The sequence below is a fragment of the Pristis pectinata genome, chromosome 6 (genome assembly GCF_009764475.1).
Source record: "Pristis pectinata isolate sPriPec2 chromosome 6, sPriPec2.1.pri, whole genome shotgun sequence".
Classification (NCBI taxonomy): Eukaryota; Metazoa; Chordata; class Chondrichthyes; order Rhinopristiformes; family Pristidae; genus Pristis; species Pristis pectinata.
The window spans coordinates 94,855,146-94,879,537 of record NC_067410.1 but is presented as its reverse complement, the minus strand read 5'-3'; the positions used below and the strand labels follow the sequence as shown (position 1 = coordinate 94,879,537).

Sequence of the window (24,392 nt, the reverse complement as noted above, 5' to 3'; positions counted from 1 at the left end):
GCATGCAGAAGAGATTCACTAGGATGTTGCCTAGACTGGAGTGTATTAGCTATAAGGAGAGGTTGGACAAACTTGGATTGTTTTCTCTGGAGTGTCAGAAGCTGAGGGGAGACCTGATAGAAATTAAATAAATTTTTTTAAAAATTAAATGTTATTTACAGCGTGGTAACAGGCCCTTCCGGCCCAACGAGTTCGCGCCGCCCATTTTAAACCCCAAATTAACCTACCCGTACGTCTTTAGAATGTGGGAGGAAACCGGAGCACCCAGCGGAAACCCACGCAGACACGGGAGAATGTACAAACTCCTTACAGACAGCGACGGGAATCGAACCCCGATTGCTGGCACTGTAATAGCGTCGCGCTAACCGCTACGCTACCGTGCTATTTTGCATAATTTTATGAAGTTCATAAAATTATGCAAAATGTAGATAGTCAGGGACTTTTTCCCAAGGTGCAAATGTCAAATATTAAAGAGTACAGGTTCAATGTGAGAGGGGGAAATTTAAAGGAGAATTGCGAGGCAAGTTTTTTTTACACACAGAGAATGGTAGGTGCCTGGAGTGTGTTGCCAGGCTAGGTGGCAGAAACAGGTACAATAGCAACATCTAAGAGGCACTTAGAGTCATAGAGCAATACCACACAGATACAGGCCTCTCGGCCCAACGAGTCCATGCCGACCATGTTGTCCACCTAGCTAGCCCCAATTTCCTATGTTCGGCCCATAGCCCTCCAGGCCCCTCTCCTCCATGTACCTATCCAAGTGCTTCTTAAATGATACTATTGTACCTGCCTCAACCACTTCCTCTGGCAGCTCATTCCACATACTCACCAACATTTGCGTGAAAAAGCTGCCCCTCAGGTCCGTTTTAAATCTTTCCCCTTTCACCCTGTCTATGCCCCCCAGTTTAGAACTCCCCTACCCTGAGGAAAAGACTGTTACCATCCACCTTATCTATGCCTCACATAATTTTAAAGACTTCTATGAGGTCGCCCTCATTCTCCTACATTCCAAGGAATAAAGACCTAGTCTGGTCAATCTCTCCCTATAACCTGGCAACATCCTCCTAAATCTTTTCTGCACTCTTTCCAGATTAACCATGTCTTTCGTAAAGCAGGATGACCAAAACTGTACACAGTACTCCAAGTGCAGCTTCACCGGTGACTTATACAACTGCAACATAATGTCTCAACACCTATACTCCAACTCCTATACTCTGACAAACACACGAACAGGCAGGGAATAGAGGGATACAGGCCATGTACAGGCAGATAGGATTAGTTTAGATTGCCATCATGGTCAGCACAGACATCATAGGCTGAAAGGCCTGTTCCTGTGCTGTACTGTTCTATGTTCTATCTATGCTTAATAAACTGTATGTTGCAATGCTGCCTTTACCCTTTGTCACTCAACCTTCCCTGACCTCTTCTGGGCAAAGAATCACATCCACAGATGGCTTCTGGGAGACAAAGCATAGTCCGTGCTTATGTTGAGAGATATCAAATAGCATTGATGATCAAGAAGCTCACTGCCATATGAATGCTGAAAACATATTTAATTCTGAAAGAGTTCTGCAGGATGCTCCAGGTTCAATGCTCAGAACTCTATATTGGTGCTCTAAAACTGGCTAATCTTGGACCTACAACCAATTTTCCCTTCCTGCTTCCTTTACTCTTTATTCCAGTAATCTTCATTTCTGTTGTCAAAATTTCTCTTCATTAAAATTAGTGGCTATTTTATCATTAGGATGCTAAGTATATTCCATTTTCCTGCTGCAACTCATTTGCTTTTAAAATAGCTGTTCATCACTTATTCTTTCTTTGTCTGGTCATTATAAACCTACAATTAAAATTCAACTTTCCAAGTTGATGACTTAGATATGCTGTTTGTTTGCAATTTGCAAACATAGCTGTCATTTAACTTTAGGTTTGAGCTCCCTTAGCTGTCCATCCTTCTTTCGTTACTGCATTGGTATTCACTGAGTGCCTTTGCTCTCAGTGGTGGCTCAATGAGCAGCACTTTTGCTTATGAATCCAGAGACTGTGGGTTCAAGTCTCATTCTCAAATACAAATCCAGGCAGACATTCCATTACAGTAGATCAATCTTTTGGATGAGACATTAAACCAATGTCTCGTCTCCAGTGGACATAAAAGATCCCATGATGCTATTCTAAAGAAGAGGAGTAGAATTCTTTCTGGCAATAATTTATCCTTCAACGTATTCAGTTATTATTAGCTTACTGTTTGTGAAAGTTTCCTGTGTGCAAAGTGGCCATGACATTTCCTACATTACATCTGCTTCTTCTGGCTACAAGGACAACTTGGGATGTTCTGAGGTTTTTAAATACATAATAATAGGAGAAAAAGATTCCTTTTTACCTAATTTGTTACCCATTTGAATAATGCAAACCCCAAATATCTCACTACAATGAGTATGTTCTGTATTTATTCAGTGTAAAACTGACCACTGTAGGTCAATTGCAGACACATGCTGAACACTTGAGATAGCATCTCTTGCCAAAAACATCCACTCATCATTCTTTTCCACCTTGCAAGGTGAAGCCAGGAGATCATCCACCATAACTGTGACAATGTTCAGGTTTTCAGCAGGACAGAGTTTTATCCTTTCATGGAAATTTGTATAAAGGAAGGAAAAACAGATCAAAGAATATGTAATGCATGAACAACATACTGCAGATGCTGAAAATCCAAAATAAAAGCAGAAGATACTGGAAAAACTTAGCAGGTGCAGCAGCAAGAGAAATAGAGTTCATATTTCAGGTCAAAGACTTTGCATTGAAGCTGATTAAAAGGTCACCAGCCTAGAATATTAACAATGTCTCTCCCCATCTATACAAACTCTGCCTGACCTGATGAGTATTTCTAGATTTATTGTTGTTAATAATTCCTGCATCACAGTCCACAGTTCAGTCTGAGTGACTGAGAACTAGCCAATGCATCTCTTAGCATCTCCAGGATAGATACAGGAGATTGAAAAAGGAAACTGTAGGGGTTAAAGTTAGAATTAGGGTTTGAAACACAAAGAGGCCCAGTATTTCAGATGCAATTCAAAACTTACTCCGTCAATTATCTTCCAGTTTTCTTTCTTTGTCAGAAAAACAGTTTTCCTAGAAACCCATTGACTCCAGTACATTTTGTAATGGTGAATGTAAAGATCTTTCTCTTGCGGTGGATCCCAGTGAATTCTCAGACTGAAAGCACCATTGTGCCTTGCAGTGAAGTTGCCTTTCCTCAAATTACTTGGTGCAGCTGGTGGTGAAGGATCTGTAAGGAATGTTAAATAATAGCGAATTAGGAAATGGTACAAGGATAAAGAAATTGAATGAAAGGATTAGAGGGGAGCTGTTCATGTGTAAAATATGACAAAGCATCTGATATAGAATCCTAATTCACTGTGTTTGATATTCTCCCTTTGCTAAAGGTTACCAGCCATGTTGCAGATTGCTCTGTCAGAAACTCAGGATTCTGGAGAAGTTTCAGTTACTCTGAAAGATCTAATGAGTGCAGACCTTCTGAATGAAATAACTGTCATTGCTATCCATTGCCTGAATAGAATTTTAATTTAAAATTTAAAATTAATCACTTGCGCAGGTTCTACTGTTTCTAGTCTCCTGGTACTTGAACATTATAACTTTACACTTCCTGCGACAGTGGTCCCAGAGGATCATAGCTCATGCGCCGGTGGAACTATAAACCATGGTAAGAAAAAAGACTGGGGATGAACAGTGAACAAATAAGCCTGGTGAACTTCTGAAATCCTTCTGGGGAGTATTTTAATTTCATGAGTGCGATCCATAATATAACAGATTGATCATTTTGATCCATGAGTAGACTCTATGATGCAGCAGTGCTCATGACTCAAGGAAGAAGCACATTTGAGGTGATATTCTTCATCCTTTGGTTTTTTATGGATACACTGTGATGCCATAAAACATTGATTCAATTCATCACAGGAGTAATTTTGGGACGACAATTTATATGATTCAAGAATCAATGCTAGAATGGCCTAGAAATTGGGATGTGTTATACTGTTTTATTTCCAGTGTTCTGTGTCTGAAAATTGATTTTTTTCCTCTAATGTGGAATGCAATTATGATGATTTCCAAGCTGAATAATATCACTCAAGAAATTCAAATAGGCAATTCCAATGGTGAACCGCGCTTGTCTGATGCCATGTTTTCCAGGTCAAATGTGCACCTAATGAATGACATTATGCAGTGTGCACGGCACCTTTATAGTTGTCAGGGAAGTTAGTTCTGGTAATTCTGAGGCATGCTTGTTGTTTGGAACTCTCAGATCAACCTGGTTTTAACATCACTGCCTGCTCCACAGTAGTATGACATAAAACAGGCTTCCCTGAGCAGATCCCAATCTAACTTGGGTCGATCCCCTTTAATTTAATTATTTATTTGCACTTTTTCAGGCCTCCTAATTCCACCCCACCTTTCCTAATCTCACCATCTTCAACTGATCACTCTCACAAACCAGTCTCTGAACCCGTAAGTCATGACCCTCAGTCCCTGATCCGTGACCTCTCTATCATCAGGACATGATTCACAACTCCTCTCAAACCTTACACCCAATTCATGGAGCATCTCAACTCCCTAAGTACCAACCAACCAATCCTAAGCCCTGATCCGCTAACCCCTCTCAAACCCAGACCCTTTAAGACAACCTGATTTTGACCATAAGGCTTCGGTCCCCTACATCACTCTGGACTTGCTATTTTCCTTTGCATGCTCTTTAATGATGCAGCATATAGGCTAAGATGTATTCAGTATTTCCTAATGTCCTGGGACTCAGGCATTAATGAATTTTCAAGAGGTACACCCACAACCAAACCAGTTGCTAAGCACCTCTGCAGCACTGATAAATATGTGATTTTATAGCTTATATGACATGGTACTTCAGGTGTGCACAACGCTAAATGAAATTCAATATCCCAAATTAAATAAACTTTAGAGTCGGGTCTCTACATTTTTTTTTACCTGATTTATCAGATGGTGTTGACTAATAAAAGGCTGACAGCTCCTTTATCACTCAGACTGGGGGCACTAGAAATGTACAGAGGCCTATTGTCACAAATCCAGCTTCAAGGCTTGGCCTTTTGCTTAAATTTATGGCTTTTTTCCCCAGTGCCAGAGTTTGTTAGAATGCCGTCTCAGAAAGCAACAAACTGACTGAGATTTTAACTTCATTTGAAAAGTGATCAATGAAATCTTTATATGGTTAACAAGGAAACCTCAAATCAGTAGTTCTACAAAAATCCTATTGCACCTGTTTAGGTTGTGATCCTTATTCAAGTCAGGCTGAACTCTATAACCTTTAACCTCAGGGCAAATGTTTAATGTGATGAAAAAGAGTAAGTCAGTGCTGGAACAAAGGCCTATTTTATATTAAGAAAAGTGATAAACCTTTGGTAACATCAAGGTCTGGTCTAGTTTTCAGACCAAAATGTCCAGTTGTCAGCTGTTTCTTTTTTTCACCCATTATCAGCATGGATGTCTTTCATCAGGAGGACTTTTGGGGTTAAATGTGGCAAGCTGCTGAGTGGAACCTCTGACCTGCTATTTTTAAAATTTATATCAAAGAAGAAGTATAGAAACAGCTGGGATCTGGTTCACTCTGCAGGTTCTGGCTTTATAGCTCTTGAGCATCTCCCCACACCTGGTCCTCTTACTTTGCTCCCAACCAATTTATGGAGGAGCTGGTAGGAAAAATTCAACACATAAGAAACCAACACCTTGAAACTTCAATATGTTAGTTCTACTTTTTGTGAGATAATTTGGTTGGATTGGACAATGGGAGGAATAAGAGAGAGGGTATAGGTTGAGAGTAAGAGAGGGAAAAGGGAGAGTAAGTGATGGAAGACACAATGATGAAAGAGAGGGATGAAAAGCGTGGGAGAGAGCAAAGCAAATAAAAGAGAGGAGGGAAGAGAGAGAGGTGCAAGAAATACAGTGAAAAAGAGCGTTGGCTGAGAATCCTGTGATTAGGACAGGAGAAATATGGCCAAGTGGTAAACCTAATCTTCCCTGTAGCAGCCAACATAACCTCTCCTGCTTCTTATTGGCACATAGTTACTACATCACATGTTATGTGCATACAGAGCACAGACTTATATTCAATGCCTTTAAGTGTAAAATAAAACCTTCATCCTAATGCACTTCATGAAGTGAAAAGATAAATAAAAAGAAGGAAGTTAAGTTATGGAGAGGGAGATCAAGAGGGATCAACTGGTTGTAAAAAGAATGGATATTGAGACTTTAAGGGAAGCAAGGTGGAGAGGTAAATGGGGATACATAGGGACTTCCAAAGAGTGAAATTGAATATCACAATGTTAGGATTGGGACCAGTGGTCCATTCAATCCACTGGGCCTATTCCACCATTTGATAGGATCAAAGCTGATCTTGGTGGTGGTGGGTATATGGAATGAGCTGCCAGAGGAAGCTGTAGAGTAGGTACAATTACAATGTTTAAAAGACACTCAGACAAGTATATGGATAGAAAAGGCCTAGAGGGATATGGGCCAAATGCAGGCAAGTGGGACTAGCTCAGGTAGACATCTTGGTTGGCATTGGTGCATTGGTGCATTGGGCCAAAGGGCCTGCTTCTGTGCTGCATGACTTTATATCAAGTTTTCTGTTCTATCCTCTTAATGCCTCAATTTAATTAGGTGTCCAAAATCTACCAATCTTAAACTTGATTCTACTCAATAACTGCTCATCTCAACTCTGTGAGAAAAGAAATTTGAACTTTTCTCACGACCAAATTATTAACCCATTATCACTTCACATTCTTTTAAACTCAAGTAAAGCAAAGTTCAATTTATTCCTTATGGGACAGCTCACTGATCCCAGGAATCAACTCAGAACTGTGCATTGCACTTACTTTAAGGCACATAGAACATTCCTGAGGTATAATGACAAGAACTGCAGGCAATAGTTCAGGTGCGGTCTCAACCCTGTAGTGCAAGATGGCAGCAAGACTTCTTTACTGATGTACTCCAATTCCCTTACAATAAAGACCAACATATCACATGACTTCCTAACTGTTTTATGCATCCACATGTTAACTCTACGTTTTGTATACAAGGACATCCAAATCCCCATCAAAACGGAGGTTTAACTTTTTTTAAATTTCTCTTTTCTTATATAAAATGAATGACTGTACATTTCTCCAGATTCTACTCTTCCTGTCACCTTCTTTCCCACTCAGACATTCCCACATCATAACAAGAAGATGCACTGAAGTAGCTGAAAGCTCTGCATCAACATTTAGGTTGTGTTTTGTCTGGTTAGGGTTAACTTAGAGTGTAGGCAAGCAGGAGGATATTGCTGCAAATACAATCACTCACAGAAACAAAAAGAGATGTGTTTTTATAGCACCTTTCACATCCTCAGGACAACCTAAACTCTTTGCTGCCTATGAACTATTTCCTGAAACATTGGTAATGTAAGAATGATAGCCATTTGGTACAAAGCAAGCGCCAACAAAAAGCAATATGATAATGATCAGAGAATCCATCTGATTTGCCAAAATGTGGATAAAAGTCTCATTGGCTGAGTGGTTGGGTGAAAAACCAATATTGCACATGGAAATAGATGGTATAGGTGAGGGAAAGGATTTGGTTTTTGAAGCTCTGCTGTAAGTTGAAGAGAAATCCAAAGATTTTGTACAATCTGGTTCAGTTGGATTAAATGGCTTGGGAAGGGAATTTTAAAGGAGTTGAAAACAATTATTTTGGTCTTCCTAATGTGCATGCTGTTGAAAGTTTTGACTTTTTGTTAGATACCCAGATTAAACTGGGTTGGATGCGGTAAGTGGCTATAGTAATGTGTTCTTAGAAATGATTGGAAGGTCAGAGAATGCCCAGTAGTTGGATAAGGTGAGTGGACTGAAGAGGCTGAACATGGGTATTTGATAGGAAGCCATTGAATGTCAGATTGGGGTCAGAATGGGCACTAAGGCAAGAAGAGATCAAGAGTTGGAGGTGTGGAGAGGAAAGTGCTGCCATCCTTCAAAACCAACATTCCAGGATTTCTGCAAGAATACTTTAACTCATAAAATGTTACAGTGTAGGAGGCTATTTGATTCATTGTAATAACGTTAGGTATTTGAAAAAGAAATTCAATTAGCCCTCCTCGTCTCATGACCCTGAACATTGTCAATTTCACATTTTGATTTCATCTTGAATATTACCAACATGCTTTTAGGCAGTACATTCCATCCCCTCTACTCACTGAATATGTTAAAGCAAAGGAATTTGGAATGTTATGTATCTGCCAGTATACCCAAATAAAATTTTTGGCTTGTACTATTTTGAGTTTACAAAGCATGCAGAAAACACAACCAGTCTGTGTTAGTAAAAGTGGCAATTCCTTTCTCTGTTCCAACATTCACTTCAATTGATCACCATAATCTGAATGCACTCTTGGTTTCAAGGACTCTGCAGGTTGGAATGTGAATGCTCTGGGGAGGGAGTCATTGATGTCTGATAGCTCTCCTTTCTAAGTAAGAATGCTTATTATCACTATTCAGCAGTAATCACTCACCTCGGGATGAGTGGAAGTGTTTACTGGGGGTGGTGAAACCTCGAGTTCCGTGAATGTTGACTGCAGCCACTCTGAACTGGTACCATATGTTTGGTCTCAGATTTTTCAGACCAACATGCTCCTCTGTTGTCTGGGATTTTGGAAAAAGGGAAATGAAGAGCAATTATTCACCATGGACTTCAGTGCAATATATTTTTAAGACCCACAGGGACCAAATTGATGAATGATTTTTTTTTGGTCTTGGTATATCTCAAGCGTTCCAAAATTAAATGTCAATTGCTTTTTAAAACATTTCATCAGAATATGATGAAATGTTTTAATGGTATTACTCATTACAAAAAATTAACATATTTAGTGGTAGAATCAATAAATACTGGGAATACTGCCAACTTCATAATAAATGGCTTTCTCAGAGATGTGCAGCTTTCAAGGGCAATTATTCCAAATAAATGATAAAATATTCTACTGTTCAACATACGATGTAATCTCACAATTACAATCAATGGAATCAGGACATTGGTCACACTGGACATCATAACAAAAGGTGACCTGACCCTGTTAATATTTGTAAAAATATTGGACATTACACCCCGTAAATTCAGTGCAAGATTGTCAATGCTGTGGTTAATCTTCCTACCATTGTAGGATGGGGAGTTGCATTTGAAAGATAAGAAACATATGGGAAAAGAACAGAGATTTTAAAATATTGGTTTATGTAAATTTACAAGTCCTCATGGGAACAATACATTGTAGCAATTGCCATTGGCCTTCTGAAAATGAGATTCCAATATCTGCATCAATCTGGGACACCCAACAATTGAGGGATTTCATCATTGTGTGCTGTATTCTGCTCAACCTACCATTACAAAGTCAGCAGTCACTGGGAGAGGAAGAGCCGTGTGTAAACCAGAACTGGAGGGACATGAGGCAAGGCTAAACTACAGCAGGTGCAAGAGGAGTAAGAGGATGCTGAAGGCCACCATGGGAGAGCACCAGCAGTACACCAACAGACCCATTTCCTAACAGGCATCGATCTGAGGTACTCATTAAAAGGGACACAGTTTTCATAAGTAACCTGCTGAATCAACCCCTGGACCAGACCAAGCAGCTTTCTCCTTCCACAATCCTCAACACCAACAAAGTAATCAGATTAGAGAGCCCGGATAACATATGATAGCTTCTCACATCCAGTTTTGGAGGGCCACTTGCACTGATCATAACTCATCAATGAATCAATCCACGATCCAGTTCCTAAAATGGCTCTTTACAACCATTTTCAGTGGTACGCATCTCACTCTTATATATCTCGTGAGAACGTGACATTTATCTCAGCTTTCCTGAACGGAGTGCAGCTTCTCACACCTGGAGAACCTCGGTTCACCTCTTGTCAGGCTCTTCCTGCAGTGGCTCTTGTGGGTATCCAGGACCTCCGCTCAGGCACTTCTCTCACTAAAAACAATGCCAGATCTTGTTTACTGAATTTAGGAACTCTGTCCCTCTCTCCCGTGGCCTCTCCCTCCTCCATGGGAGCTATAGCATGTACTGCTGGTATCTGGCTGCCTTGCGGAACGTGCCTTTAGGACTGATACACTTCTCAGATTGCTATGCAGTGAATTATTGGAGGCTGCATTTAACTGTGTGTTGGAAAAAATGCACATTCTGTTTTAGAGCACGTACGGATGTAAACCTGCCCAATGCTGTTTCAAACATCTTTTTGGCCAAGCTCACAATGTTTGCAGGGGAACTGAATAGGTGATAGTGCTAGATCCAGTTCCTGATTTAAGACAGCAAACGTCCTTCTCTAGTGAATATCATCCCATAATTGGGCTAACCAGGACCAGCACATGAATTTTGGACACAGTTTTTATTCTCTCTTGCAGGATCATGGCTCTTTCACATATATCATTGGCAGTCCAACTTTTATTTAAACAAGGAAACATTACATCATTTAATTATTGGCTGCTATTTGTAGACAACTTCCACAAATTCAGTTCTGCTGCACTCCTTATTTTTGTGTTGCCTACACCCAGTTAATCAATTAAAATGGCACTGTACTCCCAGTCATGGAATTGGAACTAGCTCTGACTTTAAAAATAAAATTAAGCACTCTCAGTTTCTTACATAGAGGGGTGGACCAAGAGAATCTAAAGCAAATTTCCTTACTTTTTTTAAGTTTCTATATTGTTTATAATCATTTCAACAAAATGACTTCAGCCTGTATGATCTGTGAAGCATGCCTCATGTAATAAGCTTACGTAAGCAACCGTCTCCCATTTGCTAGCATCATCTTCACTTGGATACATTCCTGAATTCCATCTTCTCTGCAGTATATAAAATACTGGTTCCATAGAAACATTAAACCTCGACATCCATGCTACTGACAGCCTCCCATTTTTGTCTTCTATAAAACTCAATTCTTTCCTGGGCTTTAAGGGGACCCCTGAAAAGCAAACAAAGAACTTTATAAACATAGGTTCCTAGAAATTGTTGCCTGGTTGGTAGACTCCAGACGAATGAATTTTGGATGTAGAATAGGATGCACAGCTACTTTTTTTGCTCATTAGTACTACTGACCAGTGGATGAATTTATAGGCAAATTGCATTGATGAAAAAGATTTTTTGAAGAAATCACAGGTAAGGTGGATAAGGGAGAGGCGGTAGATGTTGTGTATTTAGATTTTCAAAAGGCCTTTGATAAGGTGCCTCACAAGAGACTGATTAATAAGATGAGAGGTCATGGAATTATGGGTAGGATAAAAGAATGGGTGGAGCATTGGCTGGTTGACAGGAAGCAAAGAGTGGAAATAAAAGGATCTCGCTCTGGTTGGTTACCGGTTACTAGTGGTGTGCCGCAGGGGTCGGTGTTGGGACCACTCCTTTTTACCTTGTACATTAACGATTTGGATGATGGAATAAATGGTTTCGTGGCTAAATTTGCGGATGACACCAAGATAGGGGGAGGAGTAGGGAGTATTGAAGAGATAGGAAGGTTGCAGAGGGACCTAGACAGTTTAGGAGAATGGGCAAGGAAATGGCAGATGAGATTCAATGTAGGGAAATGTGCAGTTGTACACTTTGGAAGCAGAAATAAGCGGGCAGATTATTATCTAGGAGGAGAGAAAATCCAAAGCACGGAAGTACAAAGGGACTTGGGGGTACTCGTGCAGGATACCTTAAAGGTTAACCACCAGGTCGGATCGGTGGTAAAGAAAGCGAATGCTATGTTGGCATTCATTTCGAGAGGTATAGTGTATAAAAGTAAGGAAGTGTTGATGAGGCTCTACGGGGCACTAGTGAGGCCTCATTTGGAATATTGTGCGCAGTTTTGGGCCCCACATCTTAGGAAGGATGTGTTGACGTTGGAGAGGGTTCAGAGGAGATTTACGAGGATGATTCCAGGAATGAAAGGGCTTACGTATGAGGAGCGTTTGTCGGCTCTTGGACTGTACTCGCTGGAGTACAGAAGAATGAGAGGAGACCTCATAGCGACATTTAAAATATTGATAGGAAAGGACAGAGTAAATGTGGCTAGGCTGTTTCCCTTGGTGGGTGAGTCCAGGACCAGAGGGCACAATCTTAGAATTAGAGGGTACAGTTTCAAAACAGAGATGAGGAAGAATTTCTTTAGCCAGAGGGTGGTGAATTTGTGGAACTCCTTGCCATGTACAGCAGTGGAGGCCAGATCAGTGGGGGCGTTCAAGGAGGAGATAGATAGATATCTAAATAGTCAGGATATCAAGGGAAATGGGGATAAGGCCGGAAATTGGGATTAGAATAGTTTTTTTTTCTTCTTCTTCTTCCCCCATTCCCCATTTCTCATTTCTATTTCCCTTTCCTTGGAGCAGACTCGATGGGCCGAATGGCCCGCTTCTGCTCCCTTGTCTTGTGATCTTGTGATATTTGAGATTGACATTCGAATTAATGAGAAAGACAGACATCTGATTTTTAGGTATTTTTAGATGTTGAGGGAATCAAGGGATATATGGGGTTAGAACAGTAAAATGGTGTTGAGGTAGAAGATCAGCCATGACCTCATTGAATGGTGGAGCAGACACAAGGAGTCAATGGCATGTTTCTGCTTTTATTTCTAATGTTCTTGTATAAAGTAGCACATGTACTCATGCACAAATATCAGAGATTTGTTTTCTAAACAAAATATCAATGCAGTTAAAATACTGAATAAGTATCAGTTAATCTAACAGTATTTTACTCTCAAGTACCTGTTCCTTTGCTAAGGAAGGGAATTAAATTACACACTTAGGATGTGTACACTGAAACTCTGCTGAGCCTTGCATAAGAAAAATAACAGCAAATGGTTACTGAAACAAAGTGTATGATTCAGAAAATTGGTTGTTCATATACTTGTGATGTAGAAATTAGGTTAAAACTGTCAAAGACTAATTTCTCCAAAGAAAGATATTATCCAGTGAAGGCCATTATATGGCTTCTGTAATAATGAGAGAGCCATAAAACACTGTGTGCAATATTATCCTGACAGGATCTTTATATGTGTTTTTAATTAATGAGAGAGACACATGTGATTTGCTATTTTAGACTTTTAGGAGGTGTGAGGATATTTTAAAGGAGCCTTGTGCAAGTTCTTTCAGCAAAGCATCAGAGGCCATGTTGCTTGCCATATGGTTTCCCTCAAATGAGCTGCTGGTTTTATGGGACAATGTCATGGACAAGTGTGTGGGATATGTATCTGGATGCATCACAGTGCTATGGCAGAATTCCTCAATTCCAAATGACTGCTTAAGAAGAACAAGAAGGTAGAATTCTATCTTGAAAACTTGACAGTGCAAATCTCCTGGGCCTCTATCATAAAAACATGGGTCGCAATATACAACTCTGAAGAGGATTCTGCTGAGCTTTCCTAACAGTAAGTTAATGGAAAGAAGATAGTGAGGAGTCCTTTCCAGGTGTGCAATCTGCCAGGCACTAGGTGTGATATAATATGTTGAGCCTGGTACTCCTAGGCGCAGCCCCAAGAAACTCTCCCTATTGCTATGAGGAACACAATATAAAATAAATAAGAGATATATCAGTTACGAATGCTGCCTGGAGAATAATATTAATGTAGGATTTCTAGAAGCATTATCACCACTTGAACCCATTTTTAAATCTGAACATGGGGAAAATATTAAGAAGAAGAAACTAGTTTCTCTGTATTTTACCTGAACATGTTAAGAATGAAGGGGAAAACAGATTGCTGCATTTATTGACACAAGTGAAATGATGTTTTTCAGCCATCAGTAGAGACAACTAATAGCCTGATTTTAAGTTACCAACATTGTGCTCTTATCCACAAGCCCATTTTTCTGATATAGTCACAGACCGATGATCAAAAACAAAGTCAACTATTACTTTTGGAGACAGATATCCAATGCAAATGTGTGGTTGAGTTGGGTCAAAGACTCATGAAACATTACAGAAAGGCTATGGGGTTCTTAAACTCTGCACCAGTGAATTTCTTGATGGGTCACCTGACCTAACTACACCGTTTGCTCCTCATAATCCTTGAATATTATGCGCACCTTGCAGAAAGAGATTTTCTCTATTTAGTTACATACTTTTTCAAAAGTTCACTTTCTTCTCTAACACTCTGGTTCCCCTCCCCCTAGATTTGCAGGGGGAGGGGAACCAGAGTGTTAGAGAAGAAAGTGAGGAGGAAAATGATCGTGCGAGGTCTGCAGGTATGGACAGAAATCAAAGGTTTGTACATGATAGTAATGTTCTCAGGTGCATCTATTTCAATGCAAGGAGTATTGTAGGTAAAGCGGATGAGCTTAGGGCGTGGATTGGCACGTGGGATTACGATGTTATTGCTATTAGTGAGACATGGTTGAAGGAGGGGCAGGACTGGCAGCTTGATGTTCCGGGCTTCCGTTGTTTCAGATGTGATAGAGGGGGAGGGATGAAACTGGGAGGAGTGGCATTACTGGTCAGGGAACAGATCACAGCTGTGCGTAGACAGGACAACCCAGAGGGCTCGTCTACAGAGGCCATATGGGAGCTGAGGAACAGGAAAGGTGTGGCCACACTAATAGGGTTGTATTATAGACCGCCCAATAGTCAGAGAGAATTGGAGGAACAAATCTGTAGGGAGATAGCAGACCGATGTAAGAAACAGAAAGTTGTGATAGTAGGGGATTTTAACTTTCCACATATTGACTGGGAGTCCCACTCTGCGAAAGGGTTGGATGGCTTGGAATTTGTCAAATGTGTTCAGGAAAGTTTTCTAAATCAACATATAGAGGTACCAACGAGAGAGAATGCAATACTTGATCTCCTATTAGGGAACTAGGCAGGTCAGGTGACAGAAGTATGTGTAGGTGAGCATTTTGGGTTCAGTGACCATAATGCAATTAGTTTCAAGATAATTATGGATAAGGGTAGGTCTGGTCCTCGAGTTGAGGTTCTAAATTGGAGAAAGGCCAATTTTGTGGAAATGAGAAAGGATCTAGGTAGAGTGGATTGGGATAAGTTATTTTCTGGCAAGGATGTGCTCAGTAAATGGAAAGCCTTCAAAGACGAAATTTTGAGAGTGCAGAGTTTGTATGTCTCTGTCAGGATTAAAGGCAAGGGTAACAAGCATAGGGAACCTTGGTTTTCAAGGGATATTGGTGAGCTGGTTAAGAAAAAGAGAGAGGTGTATAGCAGGTATAGGCAACTAGGAACGGATGAGGTACGTGAAGAGTATAGGAAATGTAAGAAAATACTAAAAAAGGAAATCAGGAAGGCAAAAAGAAGACATGAGGCTGCTTTGGCAGATAATGTGAAGGTAAACCCAAAGGGTTTCTACAGGTATATTAAGAGCAAAAGGATAGTAAGAGACAGAATTGGTCCCCTAGAAGATCAGAGTGGTCGTATATGTGTGGAGCCTCAGGAGATGGGGTAGGTCTTAAACAGTTTTTTTGCATCAGTATTTACTCAGGAAACTGGCGGCGTGGATATGGAAAGGAAACAAGCACTAGTGTCATGGAACATATAGAGATTAAAAAGGAGGAGGTACTTGATGCTTTACAGCGAATAAAGGTAGATAAATTCTCAGGGCCTGACAAGATATTTCCTTGGACCTTGAAAGAGACTAGTGTAGAAATTGCAGGGGCCCTGGCAGATATATTTAAAATGTCCTTAGCCACGGGTGCGGTGCCAGAGGACTGGAGGATAGCTCATGTTGTTCCATTGTTTAAGAAAGGCTTGAAGAGTAAACCAGGTAATTACAGGCCAGTGAGCCTGACATCAGTAGTGGGTAAATTATTGGAAGGTGTTCTGAGAGATAGGACATATAAGTATTTGGACAGCCAAGGGTTGATTAAGGATAGTCAGCATGGCTTTGTGCGTGGTAGATCGTGTTTAATGAATCTTGTGGAGTTTTTTGAGGAGGTCACTAAGAAAGTAGATGAAGGTAAGGCTGTGGATGTTGTCTACATGGACTTTAGTAAGGCCTTTGACAAGGTCTCACATGGGAGATTAGTTCAGTAGGTTCAGTCAATGGCTTTCCATGGAAAGGTTGTAAACTGGATTCGAAATTGGCTGAGTGGGTTGTGGATGGTTGTTTCTCAGATTGGAGGCCTGTGACTAGTGGTGTGCCTCAGGGATCTGTGTTGGGGCCATTGTTGTTTGTTGTATATATCAATGATCTAGAAGATAATGTGGTAAATTGGATTAGTAAGTTTGCGGATGACACTAAGATTGGAGGTGTAGTGGACAGTAAGGAAGGCTTTCAAAGCTTGCAGAGGGATCTGGACCAAATGGAAAAATGGTCCAGAAAATGGCAGATGGAATTTAATGCAGACAAGTGTGAGGTGTTGCATTTTGGAAGGACAAATCAAGGGAGGACATACACAGTAAATGGTAGGGCACTGAGGAGTGCGGAGGAACAAAGGGATCTGGGAGTTCAGATACATAATTTCCTGAAAGTAGAGTCACAGGTAGACAGGGTTGTAAAAAAGGCTTCTGGCATCCTGGCATTTATAAATCAAAGTATTGAGTATAGGAGTTGGAATGTTTTGGTGAGGTTGTATAAGTCATTGGTGAGACCAAATTTAGAATATTGTGTGCAGTTCTGGTCGCCGAACTACAGGAAGGATGTCAATAAGATTGAAAGAGTGCAGAGGAGATTTACAAGAATGTTGCCGGGTCTTCAGGAAAAGACAGTTACAGGGAAAGACTGAGCATGTTAGGACTTTATTCCTTGGAGCGGAGAAGAATGAGGGGAGATATGATAGAGGTTTACAAAATGATGAGGGGCATAGACAGAGTTAATGCAAGTAGGCTCTTTCCACCTAGATTAGGAGAGATAAGTATGAGAGGACATGGCTTTAGGGTGAAAGGGGAAAGGTTTAGGGGGAACATTAGAGGGAACTTCTTCACTCAAAGAGTGGTAGGAGTGTGGAATGGGCTGCCATCTGATGTGGTAAATGAGGGCTCGCTCTTAACTTTTAAAAGTAAATTGGATCGATACATGGACGAGAAAGGTCTGGAGGGGTATGGGCTGGGGGCAGGTAAATGGGACTAGCAGAATAATGTTTTGGCACAGACTAGAAGGGCCGAATGGCCTGTTTTCTGTGCTGTAGTTTTCTATGGTTCTAATTGCTCCAATTCTTTTCTAAAGAAGGGTGTATTCTGAGTCTAACTTTGGGTAATGTTTTCAATCCAATGCATCTACAGCTCTGCAAAAACAAATGTTACTTTATTGCAAGTTTAAATATATACCCAGAACATATGCCTGCATAATCTTGAATGGAAGGTACCTACAAATAATATATTTAAAATGAAATAAATTCTTGAATCATAGAGCCCTCAAAATAAATAAAAACTCAACAATAGACTAAGGGCAATGACTTTATCTCAATAATGCAATGTCCTTACCTTTGAACATATTTGTTGGTGCTTGGCAAGTTTGACCACAGCCATTTGGACAACATTTCCTCATACTTGGGCACTCGGTATCTTCATTGCAGCTTTGGATACAAGCTGCAGCAAAGCCAGAGGCTTTCTGGGGTGCTGGACAGTTACCTTGTTTCACTGTTTGAATGGATTTCAAAAACTCACAGCTGGTCAAACATTCATGGTGTTTCTATAACACAGAAATGAGAATCGATCCACTGAATTAAAAAGCATTAAAATTTCAGCCAAGATTGATTTCTTATTTACTGTATCAAAAACAAAATACACACTTTTGTTTGAGTGTGTGTGGTGTTAACTCAGGGAGATTCCAAGACATACAACAGGGTCATTCAATGGCATGTGGTAGATGCTTGAATACAATTTCCACATGGTTCACTCAGGCACAGGTGGATCAACAGTGAAGAATCAAACCTTACCTATAAATGTGAGGTCTGCTTCAGTGATATTTAAAGGGAAGCCATATGAGCTGGCTCCAGTCCACCAAGAGTGACATTGGGCACCAGTTGCAAAGAGGTGCCTTTAAGTTAAAATCTTAAACCTCATTATAGATCTCCATTGGAAATCAACCACTGTATCCAGGCCTGGCCATGACTGGACCCCACCCCACTACCACCCAAGGGGGACCTTGACACTCCTCCGCCCTCTCACAGCAATCCTGCTGACTGCCTCACCCAGCCTCAAGATCTGATCCTCCTCTGACTGAAACCTTGAAACTCCACAAATATCAATTCACTAATATCAACTCCACTAAAATCAATTCCCTCCACAACTTCAAAGCAAGTGGTTGAAAGATCTTTGCAGTTGTTAAATGTACAAGGAATACTCTGTTGTGCACAAAGCATTTGTTGACCTGCCACATACCCCATGTTTGCTGCACTTTCACGATACTGAAGGACTTCTAGGCTTTTAACTTTTATATAATCAATTTCTATTCTATAAAGTTGAACTATCAGGGTGTTCTTCGCTGATGCTCAAGGGCAAGGGGTTTCCCAATGAGTCTGTGTGAGTAGTCCCTGAAAATAGTAACATACTTAAATTACTCCCTATTCAGATTTCTTGAACTAGCTGGAAAAGCATCAGAAATTTTGCAAATTATTGGAAAATTAAAATTAATAACAAAAATAGAAAAGCTAAAGAAGCAGATTACAACATTTTTGGAGATGCTCTGGAGCTGTGGAGCAAATGGCTTGTGGAGCAACTGCTTTAAGACAAGTGAAAGTTTAAGTTATTCTGAATGCATGTTCCAGAAAGCAGGTGTGTAGTAGCTGAATGGTTAACAATAGAGGAGCTGGCACCAAGCAGTAATTGAGAATGATGAAAGGAGTGGGGTAGGGGCTAAAGAAAAATCTGTTATATCGTGCATCAGACATTTTTTGAGGGATGGGAGGAGAAACAGAAAAAAATATAGCACTATATCAGTGACCTTTGTCTTCTTAGTACTATGCATCTTCCCAGTGCAATTCTTGGGTATCAGCAAAGGCACCTGAACTGGACACATATTTTGAAGGTTTAAAAGTTAATTAACCACTACTGTATATACCAAACATGTAGTTTTTACTCTTACTTCGTGCATGTGATACCCACACAATAATTGTTGTGCCGCGCAAGTAAACCCGGGTGAGGCAATGGCTGAATTGCTGCTGTTCATCTCTTCTTGCTCCAGATGTGATAATTTAGCTGGCGTTTTTTTTCAGTGCAGTGAAAGATCCCCAATATTCAGACATACCCATCACCAGAAAATGTTTGGAAGTTTACAACATGCTGTCATTTTAAATTGCTGGTAGGTATGGTTTCATTCTGATCATCCAATGTGGTAGCTGCCCTGTACACCTTTATGACTTTTCAAAAGCATGATGAATCATCAGGGGCACATATACTGTACATTAAACAAATGGATAATGGCAGAAGTACATTTAAAGGATTGCCACATAGGAAACTGACAAAAGATAGCTTGCGTGTGTTGGAAGAGGACTTTCCTGATCTACCGCTAAACAAAACCTATTTTTGGCCAGGTGAGTTTAAATTGGTGAGGTAGAACTTCAAAGAGAGCGAAGTGTAACACAAACAAAGTTACAGCCAATTTAAGGGGGGCGATGGAGGAAAGCTAAATCGAAAGGCGAGCACCTGTGTTAATAAGTTAAATGGAACAACCTGAGTTCAAAGGGAATAAAAGTGAAGTAATAACACAAAGCAGCACCTGAGTAAAGTTAAACCATAAAAGGAAGCAAACAGGAAGAATGTAGAAAGAAAAGGCATCAATCCAAAATCAAAGAGGAATATCAAGAGTGTTAAAGATAGCTGTATAATCCTTTAAAGTCTGAAAGTCCTTCTCAGGTCATTTAGGATAAGAAATCTGCCATTCATATCTGGTGTGGCCTAAATGTGACATCAGAGCCAGAGCAATGCGGTTGACTCTTAAATGTCCTTTGAAATGGCTTAGTAAGTCACTCAGTTGTATTCAGGAAGGGGTTAAGAGGCAAGGTGGGAGGGATGGAAGGGGCAAGGAGGAGGGGAGAGAGAGGGCAGAGAGAGGGAAAGGGGGAGGAAGGAGAATGGCAAGGGATGGCTCCTAAGAGGATAGATTAAAAAAAGTAACTGAAGTGATCCAGAAGAGGCCTCAACCTTACACAGAGTTAGTAGGCTATAGGGTCCAGTTTCAAGGAGAATGACTGAGGCAAAATATTCAGGTTAGGTGGATGGATGGATGAAAGAAAAACGGAGTATGTGATATGGGAAGTTGAGTTAATGCAAATTCTGACTATTTGTTTATATGATGAGAAACCATTGGATTGGACAAATGCTCTGATACCACATTGGAATTTGCTTATAAAAAGTTACAGGTGAAGTTGGAAGTTGTCGAAGAGTGTTAGTAGGCTCATGTTCAATTTGTCCGAACAGTATTGGTATTGGTTTATTATTGTCACTTGTACCGAGGTACAGTGAAAAACTTGTCTTGCATACTGATTGTACAGATCAATTCATTACACAGTGCAGTTACGTTGAGTTAGTACAGAGTTCATTGATGTAGTACAGGTAAAAACAATAACAGTACAGAGTAAAGTGTCACAGCTGCAGAGGAAGTGCAGTATTCAAATAGTGAAATGGAAGTCAAAGGAAGTACATTACTCAAACTACATAGTAGTCTGGATAGGAACAAATTGAGTACTGCTTCCCATTGTCGTCACTGAGAAATTTGGCAAATTATTGTGAAATCAAAGAGATATAAAACTGGAGAAATTTGAGCTTTTCAGTTTGAAAAGGAGGCATCTGAGAAGTGAACTAATGGAGATAAATAAAATAACTAAAGTAATAGAACAGATACAGCATGAATGTTAACTTTGTTAAATATCAGTGAGAATTAAATAATGATCAGAATGGATTTTAAGTATTAAAAGATAAAAGGCGTTCTGATGTAATGGTAGTTTTTTTCACACAAGGAACGATAATCATATGGAACTGACTTGAGAAAATTGAAGTGAAGACTTTGAAATATTTTAAGAAATAATTGTATCATTGAAGTTGAGGGGGCAAGAATGACTTCACCATCTCTCTGTGTTGATATAGTAACGTGGAAAAATCATCAACTTCACCTTCTGATAACTTAGTAAACACTTTCATTTGATTTTTAACCTATTAGTGGATTTAAAGTTTAAATAAGTCAAACAAAGAAACTTGAATTTCCAGCTGAACTGTTGATGTTGGTAGTTTAGAGATGAGAAAGCAAATAACGGACAGAAATTTTATTTAAAAAGAGAATAGGAAATAAAGTAACAAAGATACATTCAATATGTGGCATCTCTTTGTTTTTTTTTATTTAACATCCCTTGGAAGTTGCAGCCCAGTATTGCCATGTGATTGAGCATAGAACAGTATTACACAGGAGCAGGCCCTCTGGCTCATGATATCTACGCCGACCATGATACTAATTTAAACTAATCCCTGCATATGGTCTATATCCCTCCATCCTCTGCCTGTTCATGTGCCTGTCTAAATGCCTCCTAAATGTTGCTATCGTATCTGCTTCCAATACCTCCCTGGTAGCACGTTCCAGACACCTACCAGTCTCTGTGTACAAAACTTGCCTCGCAAATCTCCTTTAAACTTCCCGCCTCTCACCTTAAATCCATGCTCTCTTGTATTTGACACTTACACGCTGGGAAAAAGACTTTGACTATCTACCCTATCTATGCATCTCTTTATTCACCCCTCGGCCTCCGACACTCCAGAGAAATAGTATTTCTTTTTCCCCACTCTCTCCTCAACACAGTGAGTGACATCATATATCCTACCCATCTGGTAGATTGATATTCTGTTTTATACTTTTATGATCTCATGGACACTGGCATCACCATGCAACCCCCTCCCCCCACCCAAAACAAAATCCCTTTAGTCTGCAGTTTGAAAACCTATGAACGGAGAAATTCAAAGAACCTGCTGTCTAGCAAATCAACAGATTAATCAAAAGCAAGTGGAGATGTCCAATGTGACCTTCACCTCCCCAGTGTAGGTAAATAGTTGTTTTAGGTTTAGCATGTCGCATAGTGACCTACAGTTGACCATTCTTCTTGAATGTTTCTGACCTGGCTTTGACATGAAGGTATGTGTTGTTCTCATTGTAAACATTGTATTGGAGTTAAATGCAAAGTATCCTCAGAATACAAAACTGTCTGAAGATATAAGAAACATTTGTACACAGTCAGTGTCATTCCAGTTACTGGTTGCCAAGAACCCAGAACGCCAGCAATATTCTTGAATGGTAGTAAATTCTCTATACATGCACAAATAAAGGGCATTCATTAGCAAAGAAAAAAAGGGAAGACTGGCTGGATTTGGTAACTGTTCCCTGTAAGTCCACAGTGAATGAAGCTGTGGTCAACAAGCTAATTATGCACTGGATGTAACTCTCATTTAATCTGATATGATGTTAAAAAACGTTGGCCCAGATATTTTTTCACACTGCTCCAAAAATAAAAAGGTGCCGTGCAGCTGAAAATTGACTTAACCTATAAAACAATTTTGCACATACAGTGAAACTTTGATAATCCACTATCTGACTGTTCTGAAATCTCTGTGGTAGGGCATCTGACTCATCAGGTGATGTTTCCCGTGCTCCCTTTCCACTCATCAGGGCCCTGGTTCCTGTGTTCCTTTTCCAGTCACCAAGATCCCTCCTCCCTGCTCCCTTTCCCCTCACCTGGGCCCCTCTTCCCTCACTGCCTTTCCACTCACAGGTGCCCTGGTTCCTACACTCCCATCAATAATGAGGATCTATTATCGTGACCAAATATTTTTGTGCCATTTCATATCCTTGTTGGCTTTTCTTCTGTACCCATGTTCAATAGGCACCTGCATCTTTGGCCCATCTATAGTTAATGGGCCAGATCTCGATGGACCCAGTCACATCTTGTTTTCACCCCGCTCCCCCCACCCCAAATCATGTTCATTCCATAGTCACACATATCTTTTGCAGCCTCATGGCTCCTAACATCTTTCCAACATTGCTCCTGTCGGCTTTCTGTCACTAGGCCACAGGTAGAGGAACCAAGGCTCCAATGGACTTCTGTAAATTGTGCTGTCAAAGGTCTTTTCCACTGTTTCTAAGTACCTCTGAAGATTAGAGACATTTACATACAGTGGAAAAACCATGCATATCAATCAATCAATCAATTAATTAAAGCATTATTATTAATTAATATAAGATTAATAAAACATATAGGGTGGATACACTTTGTACCTGGCCCTCAGCTTTATGCCAGCCAGAGCCTGCTGATATTCCAGATTTCTGCAGGCTAACCATTTGTCCTCTCTGGAACCACTGTTTAGCTATTAGCATGATCTGACCCAAGATCTAATTGCTCACCTGCACCTTACACCTCCTCCTTCACCCAGCAGTGTCATCCCCTCACCCTTGGTCATCAGAACCTACTTTTCGCTAGGCTGGCTCCCTCATTGTCCACCTCTTTCCATGTGCATGCTCTGACTTCCATCTTACTTTCCCTACCCTGCTCCTTCTATCTCTATCCTGCTTTGTCTGTCTTTTCTACTCCTTCTGTTCCTCACTCCATCATCTTTCTTCCCCTCAACCATCTCTTCTCTATTTTACTCACATCAATTGCTTCCTCAGCCATCCTTCTGCCCCTCATTTTAGTCCATTAGTGTCCCCTAATCATCTGTAGTTAGCATATCTATCCATCTCTGACAAGGCAAAAATTAATGTCCTTTCCCAGTTTTCCCTGAAAAGGTGAGGCTACCACTGTTTTGCTCAGGAATATAGCTCCTTCTTGACCTGAATGCAGTCTTGATTTTCTGTTTCCAGAGCCACAGAAGACCAAAGAGTATAAAATAAAACAAAATTGTGCATGAACATTACGAGGGTTAAACTTTTTTTTTATTTTCTATTTGTAATGAACCCAATTGAACATGGGCTTTGTCATTATGGGAATGGTCAGTTACTTTTCCAGAGCAAACAGAATCCATTGAACATTCTCTACTGAAATTCCTCCTACCTCACACTGTTGCTGACATTGTTTTTTATTCGTATCCCACAACTCCTTGCAAGGTTGTAGACACTGTAATAAAGGAAAACAAAATTAGTGCTTAGCTCACTAGTTTTACCACAGTTGTTTAAGTGAAATCCCCAAAATCAGTTAGCTTTTTTTTCTTCTGTTTCTTACCCAATTTATATTATTATTCTATTGCAACATGATCCTATGATGCAGAACATCCCAAATGGCACTGCAGCCCTTTTAATCATCACCAAGCTGGAGACAAATACACTTATGAAAATACAGTACAGATGCAGCTTACCTCACCCAAGCAATCCATGCTGAAGTAATACAACAGACACGTTTGCCCAAGGGTAACAGTATTCCTGTTTTTCACAATTACAATAACTGATCCA

At 40.3% G+C, this 24,392-nt stretch overlaps 1 protein-coding gene across 1 annotated transcript in view; it reads right to left on the bottom strand.

Annotated features, from left to right (window-relative positions):
- The window catches only part of anos1b (anosmin 1b), a 104,032-nt gene that overhangs the window by 25,513 nt on the left and 54,127 nt on the right, over positions 1 to 24,392 (bottom strand). The window contains exons 3-7 of the mRNA XM_052018629.1: positions 23,998 to 24,060; positions 17,453 to 17,660; positions 10,831 to 11,015; positions 8,576 to 8,705; positions 3,074 to 3,283 (exon numbers count right to left, since the gene is read on the bottom strand). Coding sequence (XP_051874589.1) covers positions 3,074 to 3,283; positions 8,576 to 8,705; positions 10,831 to 11,015; positions 17,453 to 17,660; positions 23,998 to 24,060 — 796 coding nt within the window. The remainder of the gene's footprint in view (positions 1 to 3,073; positions 3,284 to 8,575; positions 8,706 to 10,830; positions 11,016 to 17,452; positions 17,661 to 23,997; positions 24,061 to 24,392) is intronic.